Source organism: Emiliania huxleyi (assembly GCF_000372725.1).
Source record: "Emiliania huxleyi CCMP1516 chromosome Unknown EMIHUscaffold_180, whole genome shotgun sequence".
In the NCBI taxonomy this organism is placed as follows: Eukaryota; Haptophyta; order Isochrysidales; family Noelaerhabdaceae; genus Emiliania; species Emiliania huxleyi.
The window spans coordinates 248,409-261,587 of record NW_005200783.1 but is presented as its reverse complement, the minus strand read 5'-3'; the positions used below and the strand labels follow the sequence as shown (position 1 = coordinate 261,587).

The window sequence follows — 13,179 nt, the reverse complement described above, 5'->3', positions numbered from 1 at the left end:
ACGTGGACGCGGACAACATTGGCTCGCACGGCACGCACTATTGCGGAGACGTCAAGGTCGTCTGTTCCCTCAGCAGCAGCGGGGAGCACGGTCGGAAGGGCGCTTTTGTCGCTTTCGGCAACACTGAATCATTCTACCGGAACATGGTCATGGGGCATGGGCCCTACTGCGAGGAGGGAGAGGGAGGTGGGGGGCAGGGAGAGGGGGGGGGGAGAGGAGGAGGGGGGGGGGGGGGGAGGGGTACCGGGGGGGCGGCATGGAGGGGGAGAGGAAAAACAAGGGCGAAAGAGGGCAAGGAACTGGGCGCTGGCATACCAGGGGGGGCAGGGTGGTGGGCGGCGACCGCCGAATACCGTCCTACGGCGGGGACTATCGCTACGCCAGGGAAGACAAGGGCGTCGAAGTGCAGCTGCTGCTGTTCGAATCGTTCGGCGGGTTCGGAAAGGGGGTCCGTGAGATCCTCCGGAGAGCGGCGGACGTGCTACAGAACAAGCTGACGCGGGCCCAGTACCTCGATGAGGTGACTTGGACCACCAAGAGCTGGCTGGGGCTGCAGAAGCAGCGCATCTCAGTCGTTCTTCACACGGCCATCGCAGAGCAGGTCGTGAATGAGCTTGCCTGTGGCGGGGGTGGGCGGGTGCACGGAGCTAAGTGCCTCGCCACCCTCGCAGGAGTCGCTTAGGCGGCTCCCGTGGTGTACCTGTGTACTGTGTTAGTGCCAGTGCGCGCCAGTCCCGTGCCCAGTGTTGTGCAAGGGAGTTTTGTTGTAAGATTCTTTCTCTTCACTTTTGTTTGAGAGGCTCCTCTCAATACTCTACTTCCAGTAGACCCGCTGGTATCTCTCTCTCCCTCTCTCTCTCTCTCTATGCCCATGCGAGGGCGCGCTCATCTCGCACGCGTTCTTCCGAACGGGTGTGGCCGAAGGGGGGGCGGGGGGGGCGGGGGCTCACGCCGCCTTGACGAAGTCGTCCTCATCGATCGGCCCCCAGACGTTCGTCTTCTTGGAGTCCTATTCAATGAACACTCCCACCAGTGAGAATGAGACTCATGACAAGGCCCCCAGACGCTCGACTTCTCGGAGTCCTGCAGCTGGATGCGGTACGCGTTGCCCTGGTCCCATGTCTTGATCACCACGCCCGGGCAGTAGCCGTCCGCCTGCTCACGCGGCCGCCGCCGTGAAGAGACGCCGTTCACGGCCCGCGAGCTCGGCGCGCGGGGGGCGGAGGAGTCGCCGCGGCCACGGTGTCTCAGACCTCTCGAAATCTCTCTCGGCGAACCTCGGCGAACCTCGGCGAACCTCGGCGAATCTCGGCTGGTCTCGGCTAGAGCGCGCCTCGGCCATGTCCTTCCCCACCCGCGCGCGCACCTTGTCCCCAATCTTGAAGCGCAGCTGCTCGGAGCACTGGCACTCCTTGAAGCCTAGAAAAGAAAAAGAGCACACCCTCGTCGCCACGTCTCTTTGTTCGGAGCAAGCAGCGCTCCTCCTCGAGGCAAGGAGGTCCGCTGGGAGATAAGGGGGAGATAGGGGGAGATAGGGGAGATATGGGTCGTCTCGCGGTGCGCCCTTGAGCAGCCCCTCCTTGTCCAGGTCTTCGGCTAATCTCGGCCAATCTCGGCTAATCTCGGCTAATCTCGGCCCTTGAGCAGCCCCTCCTTGTCCAGGTCCTTTCCGATGAAGACGAAGCGGTTCTCGCGCGTCTCGTTCGGGCCCCACCTGCTCGCGGGCGCGAGATTCGCCGAGATTCGCCGAGATTCGCCGAGTTTCGCCGAGATTCGCCGAGATTCGCCGAGATTCGCCGAGATTCGCCGAGATTCGCCGAGATGCAGCCGAAGTGGAGCCGAGGTGGAGCCGAGGTGGAGCCGAGGTGGAGCCGAGGTGGAGACGAGGTGGAGCCGAGGGGCGTCCAGCGTGCGCTCACTTTGCGTTGATGAATCCGCCCGAGAAGAGCATGCCGACGCCCTGGAAGACGAACTTCTCGTCCATGCCCGCCACGGACAGCACGCCCTTGTAGCGGAACAGGTTCGCGCCCATCTCCTGGAGGATGTCCGAGATCCACATGTTTAGCGTCTCAATAATAATTAGTAAGAATAATTAGTAATAATGATGATAATAAGAATCTCCTGGAGGATGTCCGAGATCCACATGTTTAGCGTCTCAATAATAATTAGTAATAATAATTAGTAATAACTGATGATAATAAGAATCTCCTGGATGATGTCCGAGATCCACATGTTCAGCTTCTTGACGTTGAGGAAGCCCTCGAACTTCGCGCTCGTGGAGGAGACGCTGTTATCGTGCTCGTGCTCGCCTAGAAGTGTCTAGGAAGTGTCTAGGAAGTGTCTAGGAAGTGTCTAGAAAGTGTCTAGGAAGTGTCTGTTGTCGTGCTCGTGCTCGCCTAGAACTGTCTAGGAAGTGTCTAGGAAGTGTCTAGGAAGTCTCTGTTGTCGTGCTCGTGCTCGCCTAGAGCGCCATCAGAAAGAATGGCGGTGAGAAGAAAGAACGACAGGACCACAATCACCGCGTGCTCGTGCTCGCCTAGATGACAACGACAGGAGTGGCGATAAGAAATGACAAGAGCGGTGGTGGCTGAAAAGAAGAACGGCCGGGTCTCGCCCGGTCCATCTCCCGATATCTCCCGATCTCTCCCAATCTCTCCCTAGGTCTCGCCCTCGGTGTTGAGGAACTCGGGGTCCATCTCCCGATATCTCCCAATCTCTCCCAATATCTCCCTAGGTCTCGCCCTCGGTGTTGAGGAACTCGGGGTCCATCTCCCGATATCTCCCAATCTCTCCCAATCTCTCCCAATATCTCCCTAGGTCTCGCCCTCGGTGTTGAGGAACTCGGGGTCCATGTCGAGCGTCTTGCGCAGGTCGAAGGAGGAGATGCCGATGAGGTCCTTGGGGTCGACCTGAGGTAAGGTAAGGTAAGGTAAGGTGAGGCACACTTCTCCACACACACGAGGTGGTGGGGCAAGGGCCAGGCTGCTCCCTCGCGACTCCACGTCTAGACGACAGGAGCTGGCACGGCATTCAAAGTGCAAGGCCCAGTGCGCGTGGGTGGGCGGAGGCGGAGGGGGGGGGGGGGGGTGTCGACCTGCCCCTTCTCGCACCGAAAGATGGTGGCGCTCGGGTTGAGCTTGCGGAGCCGCTCCTCGATGGCGGGCAGCTCGGCCTCGGGGACCTGCGTGGGGGAAGACGCCGACGTGAGGGCGGGAGTACAGTATTGTGCAGCGTCTTCATGGCACCGCGTGAGTACAACGGAGAGGAGGGCAGGAGTACAGCTGAACACGTGGCCCTCTCGGGCGCTAGTTGGGAGTACAAGAATGCGGTACTCCGCTTCTAGGCACGAGATATGGGGAGATATGGGGAGATATGGGGAGATATGGGGAGATATGGGGAGACATGGGGAGATATGGGGAGATATTCCGCTTCTAGGCACGAGATATGGGGAGATATGGGGAGAGACAAGAAGGCGTATTCCGCTTCTAGGCACGAGATATGGGGAGATATGGGGAGATATTCCGCTTCTAGGGTCGGGGGACGAGGTCGGTCTTGTTGAGCAGGATCCGGTCCGCAAAGGCGACCTGCGGGCACGGCGGGAGGAGGCGGTGGCGCGGACGTGTCGGGGACGTGTCGCGCCGTGAGCACGCGTCGTGGACGTGGCGTGGACGTGTCGCGCCGTGAGCACACGTCGGGGACGTGTCGTAGGCGTGTCGTGGGCGTGTCGTGGACGTGTCGTGGTCGTGAGCACGCGTCGTGGACGTGTCGTGGGCGTGTCGGGGACGTGTCGTGGGCGTGTCGTGGACGTGTCGTGGACGTGTCGTGGTCGTGAGCACGCGTCGTGGACGTGTCGTGGGCGTGTCGGGGACGTGTCGTGGACGTGTCGTGGACGTGTCGTGGGCGTGTCGTGGTCGTGAGCACGCGTCGTGGACGTGTCGTGGGCGTGTCGTGGACGTGTCGTGGGCGTGTCGGGGACGTGTTGTGGACGTGTCGTGTCGTGAGCACGCGTCGTGGACGTGTCGTGGGCGTGTCGGGGACGTGTCGTGGACGTGTCGTGGACGTGTCGTGGGCGTGTCGTGGTCGTGAGCACGCGTCGTGGACGTGTCGTGGGCGTGTCGTGGACGTGTCGTGGGCGTGTCGGGGACGTGTTGTGGACGTGTCGTGTCGTGAGCACGCGTCGTGGACGTGTCGTGGGCGTGTCGGGGACGTGTCGTGGGCGTGTCGTGGACGTGCCGCCTGCTCCGCCGCCTCCTTCTCGACGCCCTCCACGGGGAGAGGAGCGGAAGACGAGTGCTAGTCCCACCCCTACTCCCGCTAGCAGCCGCCTGCTCTGCCGCCTCGTTCTCGACGCCCTCTGGCTTCTCATCGTCGATGCGCGCGAGGATGTGCTTTGAGTCGCAGACCTATGAGTATGAGCCACCGCTCCGGAGTCGAGTGGACTCGGAATGGCGTGGAGGAGGAGGTGCGTTCGAACGCAGACCTATCGTCGTCAGGGAGGGAGGCATCGCGCTGCTGCCACTTGCTCACAGGAGGAGGGGCGTCGAGCCGCAGAGCCGTGATGATCGCGTCCAGAGAGAACTTGGCCTAGGTCAATTATGTGCCTCTGATTAGTTTTATAATCGTTGTTTTCTTTATTAGATATCACTTTGCCTGGATGTCAATTATGTGCCTCTGATTAGTTTTATAATCGTTGTTTTCTTTATTATATATCACTTGGCCTGGATGTCAATGATGTAGCTCTGATTAGTTTTATAATCGTTGTTTTCTTTATTAGATATCACTTTGCCTGGATGTCGTCGTCCACGAAGAAGGTTTGCGCCACCGGCGCGGGGTCGGCGAGGCCTAGTCAGAGGAAAAGTACGCCCTGTCGTGGTTTCCCACTCATTGAGACTGGAGAGTCGGGAAGGGTCGGCGAGAAACGACAGCTGGCCACGTGTGGAAAAGAGATCTGCGGCGCACTGCGTCTACATCTCGGCTGCATCTCAGCTGTACTCGGCGAGATCTCGGCCTGATCTGCGCTAAAACTCGGCTGCATCTCGGCTGCATCTCGGCTGCATCTCGGCTGCATCTCGGCTGCATCTCGGCTGCATCTCGCCGGTCGTCTCGATGATGACTGCGTCGAACTGCGAGATCTTGGAGTAGAGATTCTTGAGCGCCACGACGAGGTCTCCCCGCACCTGCAGTGCAGAAGGTTCCGAGAAGGTTCCGAGAAGGATCAGAGGTGTGTGGTGTGTGTGTGCGCGCGTGTGTGCGTGTGTGTGCGTGCGTGTGTGTGTGTGTGCGTGTGTGAGTGGGGAGAGAGCGGTGTGGGGCGGTGAGAGAGAGCTTGAGGAGGTGAGAGCTGCGGCGAGAGGTTTGTGTGTGTGCGTGTGTGTGTGTGAGAGAGAAGAGGTTCTCCGCTGCACCGTGCAGCAGATGCAACCGTTCATCACCTCGATGACCTCCTCGTCCGCCTTTTCCGAGAGGATGCGCTCGTCGACGCCGACGTCGCCAAACTCGTTCTCGATGATCGCGAACCGCAGCCCGTGGTTCGGGTCCTCGAGGATGTGGTTGAGAAGCTGCGGACACGGGTCGGCGCGGCGTCGCGCCGGGACGGGACGCTCTCCGCTCTCCGCAGCGTGCGGCGTGTGAGCGGACGGGGCGTGGCGGACGGCGTGGCGCAGCGTGGCGGTGGGCGTGGCACGCGGAAATCGCGTGGCGGCGAGGGAGGAGGTCTCTTCTGCATGTCCTCTCACCGTCGTCTTTCCGCTGCCGAGGAAACCGGTGAGGATGGTGACGGGAACCTGAGGCGGCGAGCACAGCGCGATCAGGCGCGGCGGCGGCGGCGGAGGAGGAGGAGGGCGATGGCGGGCGCGACAGCGGTCGGCAGAGGGGGCGCTCCTTGCGCGACGACATGTCCACGAGCGTCTCTGTGACTGATGGTGGGGTGCTCGAGCCGTGCGGAAAATCTTATATATTAAATCGAAAGACCAGATGCCAGGTACGGGATAGTAGAGCAGGCGCTTTGTGGGTGGCGGTGGGCGGCGGCGCTGGGTGGCCGGCCGAATCGTTAGCTGAGCTCCTCCCTCAAGCTCGATCACGCATGACGCACGTAACCTGACAACGTCGGCGAGCTTCTGGATCAAGTTAGGTTGCTGGAGCACCTCCAACTCCTCCTCTGAGTCAGACACGCCAACGTCGACGACTGCGCCCTCCTCCTCCTCCTCCGATTCGCCGACCACCCTCCTCCTCCATGGGCTCGATCCGATTCCGCAGCGTGTCGTCCTCAGCGGCGGTGCTGCGCGGGAGGTGGCCGCGGGCACGCTGGGCTCGATCAGCGGCTTTCCCTCAGTTGCTCCGAAACACGGATTTGGCGGACGTTCTTCGTTGGCTTCAATTTTGGCAAACCCCGCAAAGTGACCCGTTTTTGCCCACCCACGCCCGTGCGCGCGTATCTTAGCCCCCCCTTGCCCCACCACTTTGTGTGTGTGGAGAAATCTACCTTACCTTACCTTATCTTAGCTAAGGTACGCGGCCACACGCGCTGGCGCGCACGGCAACCGGGACTTACACGCGCGACACGAGGGACTGTGTATCCGTGCCTGCCTCGGGGGAGAATAGCCGCCCTCTCCCGCTGCCGCGCATCGAGCTCGGCGGGGCTGATACGTGTCATTCTGTGCCGGCGCGTATCTTAGCCAACATGTCCTCAGCCGCAGTCGCGGCCGCAGCTCTGGCATCAGAACCCTCGAGCTCGCCGACCGCGTCAGCGGCAGCCTCGCCGACCTTTGCCGCCCTAAACGGCCGACCGCGAAGCACCACCTCTCCCGCCCAGAAGCCCGCCCGTTCTGCAGCCGAGTCCGAAAGGCCCGCGTTGAATGCCTCCATGTACGCCGCCTCGGCCGCCGCCTTGCAAGCGCAAAGGATGTCCCCGGCGTTGCCTGTGTCATTGCAGAATATTATGGCCTTTTGCACGCTGGGAGGGCACCCTTCTCCGGCAGTGTCAAAGGCGGTCTTGTCCGACTTTCGCCGACAGACGGCCCTCATGGCAACCTTCCCCGCTAAGACAGCGCCTTCCTGCAGCGGCGCTGGTGGGGAGGCTGACGTGGGCGCCGCCTCGTCGTCTGCGGATCGTGCAGCGGCGGCGCGGGCGGAAGCGGCACCAGAGGCGGGAAGGAAGCGGGCGCTGCCCTGCCGGTGTTGGAGGCCGGCACGGCGGTGCGCGCTCGTTGGCTTGCTTCGAAGCCCAAGAAGGCGCGCCGCAAGCTGATGCGTACCAAGCGATGGTACATGGGCGTGGTTCGAGCGTATGACGACGCCGATGGCACCTACTCGATCGATTACGACGACGGCAAAAGCGAGGAGGGCGTGGCGGCGCAGCACGTGCAGGTCCTCGAGGAGGAGGCGGACGACGAGGACGATGTGGCGGCGAGGGCGGAGAGCGAGGGCGGGAGCGGCGAGGCACGGGCGATCGGCGAGGTGGAGGAGGAGATGGACACGCAGGCGCCGGCAGCCGAGGCGGAGGGCTTGCGCTTGCACCTCTCCAGCAACAGCACCGGGTACAAGAATGTGGTCAAGGAGTCCTCGGGCCGCTTCGGGGCGAAGCACCAGGTGGACGGCAGGAGTGTCTACATCGGCGCCTTCGACACAGCAGTGGAGGCGGCGGTGGCGTACGCGCGGACCGTTGGCGAGTACCAGCCTCCAGCAGTTGCCACGGAGGCGGAGGGCTTGCGCTTGCACCTCTCGAGCCGCAGCAACACCGGCTACAGTGGCGTGTGCAAGAACCGCCCCTCTGGCCGCTACGAGGCGCGTCGCAGGGTGGATGGCAAGGATGTCTACATCGGCAGTTTCGGCACGGCGGTGGAGGCGGCGGTGGCCTATGCGCGGTCGGTCGGTGAGTACCAGCCTCCATCTCAACCTCACATCCAGGGCCGGGGAGCTGAGGAGCGCACAGCGGGCTACGGGCTAGAGAGCCCTGACCCCTAGCTAGGGGGGGTGCGCATTCGCAGGGCCATAACACGTCTCCGAGGGATGGTTCTGCGCTGCCGGGTACTTGGGGGTTCCCCTTAGCTGCGGAACGCACCCTCTTCCTCGACCGCAGCATGATATTTTATTTTCCGTGTGCAAGTCTCTCGTCGACGGCCACGAGAGCGCGCTGGGCATGGCGTCACCGCGCCGCGAGTTGGTCCCTGCCGACGAGGACGAGATGAACGGGCTGATGGACGAGGACATAAAGGCGCTCGAGCACTCGCGCAGCAAGCTGCGCCGCCAGCTCGGACTCTGCGCTCTGGTGGTCCTCGCGGGCGTCGGCATCGTCTTGCATGGGAGTCTGTCCGAGGCCGCGTCGCCTGCGACGCTGCGCCTGGCAACGTGGAACATCGCCGCCATCAACAACAACCCCTTCGAGTACTGGATCACGCACAGCGACCCCGACTATAATACGCTGATGGCCGACGTGCAGGCGCGCCCGCAGCGCGCGTGCGTCCACTCCTTATACTGCCAGACCGCACATCGCAGAACCGCAACGCTCATCCTCTCAAGACGCACACGCCCAGCAGCGTGCGTTCGCTTTGGGGTGCACCTTCAGCCAGCCTCTCAGGCGTTCGTCGACGCGCCGGCGGAGCGGGACGTGCCCGTCGAGGAGGTCTTTAGCGAGAGCCGCTGGCAGGAGCGCATCGGCGCTCAATGCTGCCGCGCGGTGGGTGGTCGCTCACGGCTGTCGGTGTGAGCAGGAGCTTAAGGCGCTGATGGCGGCAGAGGGGTGGGACGTGGACGGCACGGAGGCGCGCTGGCACGAGGACTTTCGGTCGCGAAAGATCATCTCTGGCTTCCTGAAGGACCGCTGCACACACACACACACACACACACACACACACACACACACACACACACACACACACACACACACACACACTATATAGCACCACCACCACCACCACCACCACCACCACCACCACCACCACCACACACACCACTGCTCACGAGTGCACACCACACGTACACGCTCGCCCTACCCCAGGACCGCTCCATCGGCGAGAAGCGGCTCGCCTCGATGCCGGACCGCGTGACCAACACCATCCACACGCGCGGCGGCAGCGTCTCGTGCCGGCCGACAGTGATCAACTGCTACGAGGGCGATCTGGGCAGCGGCGACAAGTGGTGGGTGGAGTGGAAGCAGTTCATGTTTGCGACCCAGCTTGCGACCGGAGACGGCGACAGCAAGACGCGGCCGGCGGCGATGCTCAAGCCGATCAAGCGCGCAAAGTACCCGGCGGTGAGTGCGGAGGAGGAGGCGATGAGCCTTCCGCTGCAGACGCTGAGCCAGGCCATCTTCGACGCCATCCTCGTGCACATCGTGAACAGCGTGTCGCCCAGTGGCCGGTGGCAGCAGCTGCGGCAAGAGATGTGCGACGCGCTCAACCGGCACAAGGACACGCGCACCCTCGAGATCCTGCAGCAGACGTATGGCACAACCGACGCGGTTTTCCTGCAGGAGGCGGCAGCCTCCTTCCGCACCAGCGCAGCAAAGCGGCTCGGCGGCCGGTACATTGTGGCGGCGCCGTCGACGCTCGACACGTCGCGCGACCAAAACTCGCTGCTGCTGCTGCGACGCGACCTCTTCCTCGAGGCGTCGCTGGTCGACCGCACGGAGGAGGTGATGAAGACCTTCGACAGGAATGTGCCGGTCGCGCCCGGCGACCTGTTCGTGCTGCAGGTCGACGACACGCTTGGCCGGCCGTACCTGCTCGCCTCGTTCCACGGGGACACCAACGGCCTGGCCACCATCCCCGTCCTGGAAGCGGTGACCGCCCTCGCCGCGCGCATGCCCGAGCGGCGACTGATCTTCGGCCTCGACGCCAACACGTATGAGCACGAGGCGCCGGGCAAGCAGGACGTGCTCGGGTTCGCGCGCGCGTACGTCGCGAAGGGGCTCACCTCTTGCTGGGGCGACACGCCGGACCCGACGAACCACACCACGTACAACGCGCGCACCTACCTGCAGGCCCAGCTCCAAAAGGCGGCGAAGCAGTCCGAGACGGCGGCCAAGGGCGACAAGAACCCAAAGGACTTTTTGCTCTTCTCTCCGGCCTCCTTCACGGTGCGCTCGACCACCAAGGACAACACGGGGGAGAGGCGGTACGTCGAGGACATGGTCTTCCCCACGCTGCAGTTCCCGTCCGACCACGGCGTGCTGTCGACCACCCTCGAGGTGCAGCCGCCGAGGCTGAGCCGGTACTTGAGGCCGAGCTTGCTGCACCGGTGACGCGGGCGGTCTGGGCTGTGGAGCCGGAGTCGAGCGTGTCTGCTGCAGCCGGCCACAGCCTCGCTCTGGTAAGCGCCGTCGGTGATGACCTCGCTACGAGCGCTTTTGCGGGCGACCCCTGCCAGTGCCGCACACACACGACACAGACACACCTGCCCCGCTGAGCTTAGCTAGCACGGGTGGTGACTTCACTCAAGGCACTGCAGCAGACGGCGGCATCAATAATCAAAGTACGGGAAGGGAAGAGGAAGGGACTCGAGGCGGAGAGGAAGGAACGAGTAGCCGCGGAAACAGAACGCCTGAGAGAGGGACAGAAGGAAAGGAAGGAGAGGATACGAGAAATGGAGTGGGCGGCGAATGCGTGTATTTGCTGGCGACGGAGGCGACATCGACAACGTGATGCCGAGGAGAAGGAAAGGGAAGAGGCAGAGAGACGCCTCGAAGCGGGGAGAGGCAGAACGACGAGAGCGATGGGGATGACACTCAAAACGACCCACTGCGAGCTCGAAGGCGAAGGCCGCGAGCTCGAAGGCGAAGGCCAGCGCAGGAAACGCGGTGATAGGAACGACGATGCGGCGAGCGCCGGAGGGAAGCGACGACAGCGAGGGGACGAGGACGGCGAGCAGAGAGGAGAACAGACGGCGAGCGGCGCACGCGAGGGCGACCACGCAGGAGAAAACAAACGGGACGAGGGGAAGGAAACGCGGCCCGCCAGGAAGCGAAGGCAGACGGCAAGATACGTCGCCGGACCAGCGACAGGAAGCGCAGGAAAACAAAAAGAACAAGACCAGGAGCATGGAGACGAGGGAAGGCGCGAGGCGCTCCGCCGACAAGCAGCAGAGGCGGCGGCGAAAGTAACGACGGCCATGCTAACGACGGGCGGCACGGTGGAAGGGGCGAAGGTAGGCCCCTCTAGCATAGCGGAAGGGGAACTCGGCCTACTGGCGACGAGGAGGCTAGAGAAATTTGAGGTGTGTAGCATCTACACTGGGGAGATCTTCCGGACAGGAACAGCGCAGCCACCAGAGACAGTACCAGACGAACTATCACGACACACGGCAGCAGGGGGGACGCAGCTGGATGGAAGTGACGACGAGAGCGGGGACGACTTTGACAGCGTCGCGGCGCGGTGTAACTTCGACTGGCCTGCAGCATCGAATGAGCCGAAACGAGGCACGAGGGCGACGCACTTCGTACGCTACGAGGAGATACAATTAGGCAAGGCAGCTGCGCAGGTGATGGTCCTGTTTGCAGAGAGGGGAGTCAAGGAAGGCCAAGAAATCACATGGTCATATGGGGACTCATACAGGAGCCACCGCAAGGAGATGGGATACAGGGCGGGGACCAGGGCGGATCCGAACGCAATAACACCCCAGCAAGCGCGGACGGCATTCGCGAGATACTGCAAAAAGATAGACGTGACGAAGGAGGAGCTAGCGTGGAACTTTGGATGCATATCGGCAAGCCAAAATAACGAGCAGGAGGCTGTCCTGGTGCGTGAGCTAATCCTGAGCAACAATAAGCGACTGTACCACGGAGCACAGAGCGCAGCAGACAGGACGGCGGCGACGGCGGACATGGCAGAGACGAGTGTGAAACAAAGGGCGGCGGGCATGGAGGGCGGTAGCGACGGGGATGGAGACGGTGACGGTGGCGAGGGAGAGGAAGGGGGTCCATTAACACCAGACAGCGAGAGGGGCAGGGAGGAAAGGGGGAGAGAGGAAGCCAACGCGACGTGCGCAGAGGATGAGGATATAAACTGGGACGACGCAGCGGAGGGGATAGGCGAGGGAATCGAGGGACCGGAGGGCTTTCGCGACAGCGACGATGACGACGAAGAAAGGGGAGGGGACGGAGGGGCGACACGCAGGAGGAGCGAAATCGCTAACGGCCCGAGCAGAGAGGGCGACGGCGGGGCACGAGGGAACAACAGAGACGCTACCGATGACGCGAACCGAGGCACGGACGCCGGCGGGGACGGGGAGGGCGACAGCGACGTCGAGGTTGACGCAACCGTATCGAGAGCGCCACCCAAAAAGGGGCGGACAGCCATGGAGGTCACCGAATGGAGGGCGAACGGCACGATGCGAAAAGGCAGGGCGAGGCGGATGGAGAAAGAAGTGCCGAGAAGGCCATGGTGGAGGGGAGGGACGGGAGGACGAAAGAAGGGCGAGGAGGACGAGCGGCCCGCACAGACCGCGAGCAGACAGCGCCTGCTGGCCATTTCGAGACATTCGCCAAGAACGCTAGCTACATGGGAGGGCTTCGTGAAGGATGGATTGAAAAACATTCGAACAAAGAAGAGGCGACGGGAGGAACCGGCGGAGGATGCAGTGACGTGAGACACACACACACACACACACACACACACACACACACACACACACACACACACACACACACACACACACACACAGACACACACACACACACACACACACACACACACACACACACACACACACACACACACACACACACACACACACACACACACACACACACACACACACACACACACACACGCACACACGCACGCACGCACACACGCACGCGCGGGCGAGGACCACTCCGTCGTAGCACGCGGCGTGCAGCTCCCGAACCTAAATAAATAAATAAATAAATAAATAAATAAAACAGCTGCCGAACCTGGGGGAGGGAAAGGTGAGGCAAGGTCCACGTCTCCACAAACGGACGTGGACATGGACGTGGACGAGGCGGTGGGGAAAGGGCCGGGCAGCCCTCGCGACTTCCGCGTCCAACGGCAGGCGCTGGCGCGGCATTGAGGGTGCAAGGCCGCGTGCGCATGGGTGTGCGTGCGTGCGTGCGTGCGTGCGTGCGTGCGTGCGTGCGTGCGTGCGTGCGTGCGTGCGTGCGTGCGTGCGTGCGTGCGTATGTGTGTGTGTGTGTGTGTGTGTGTGCGAGTCTTTTGCGGTGTT

At 62.6% G+C, this 13,179-nt stretch overlaps 2 protein-coding genes across 2 annotated transcripts; one reads left to right on the top strand and one right to left on the bottom strand.

Moving 5' to 3' along the window:
* Positions 1 to 778: 778 nt before the first annotated feature.
* Positions 779 to 5,921, bottom strand: EMIHUDRAFT_456427 (hypothetical protein). Its single transcript, XM_005783276.1, has 16 exons — positions 5,881 to 5,921; positions 5,736 to 5,783; positions 5,406 to 5,558; positions 5,096 to 5,177; positions 4,782 to 4,842; positions 4,555 to 4,579; positions 4,326 to 4,403; positions 3,543 to 3,584; positions 3,095 to 3,181; positions 2,825 to 2,909; positions 2,209 to 2,309; positions 1,920 to 2,035; positions 1,638 to 1,714; positions 1,334 to 1,419; positions 1,084 to 1,155; positions 779 to 1,009 (listed from the first exon to the last, which is right to left on the bottom strand). The coding sequence occupies exons 1-16, from the start codon at positions 5,893 to 5,895 to the stop codon at positions 947 to 949; spliced, it is 1,191 nt and encodes a 396-aa protein (XP_005783333.1). The 5' UTR covers positions 5,896 to 5,921; the 3' UTR covers positions 779 to 946.
* Positions 5,922 to 7,245: 1,324 nt separating this feature from the next.
* Positions 7,246 to 10,240, top strand: EMIHUDRAFT_232328 (hypothetical protein; the record flags this gene model as incomplete). Its single annotated transcript, XM_005783275.1, has 6 exons — positions 7,246 to 7,365; positions 7,501 to 7,866; positions 8,078 to 8,431; positions 8,576 to 8,674; positions 8,709 to 8,782; positions 8,962 to 10,240. The coding sequence occupies 6 exons, from the start codon at positions 7,246 to 7,248 to the stop codon at positions 10,238 to 10,240; spliced, it is 2,292 nt and encodes a 763-aa protein (XP_005783332.1).
* Positions 10,241 to 13,179: the final 2,939 nt, after the last annotated feature.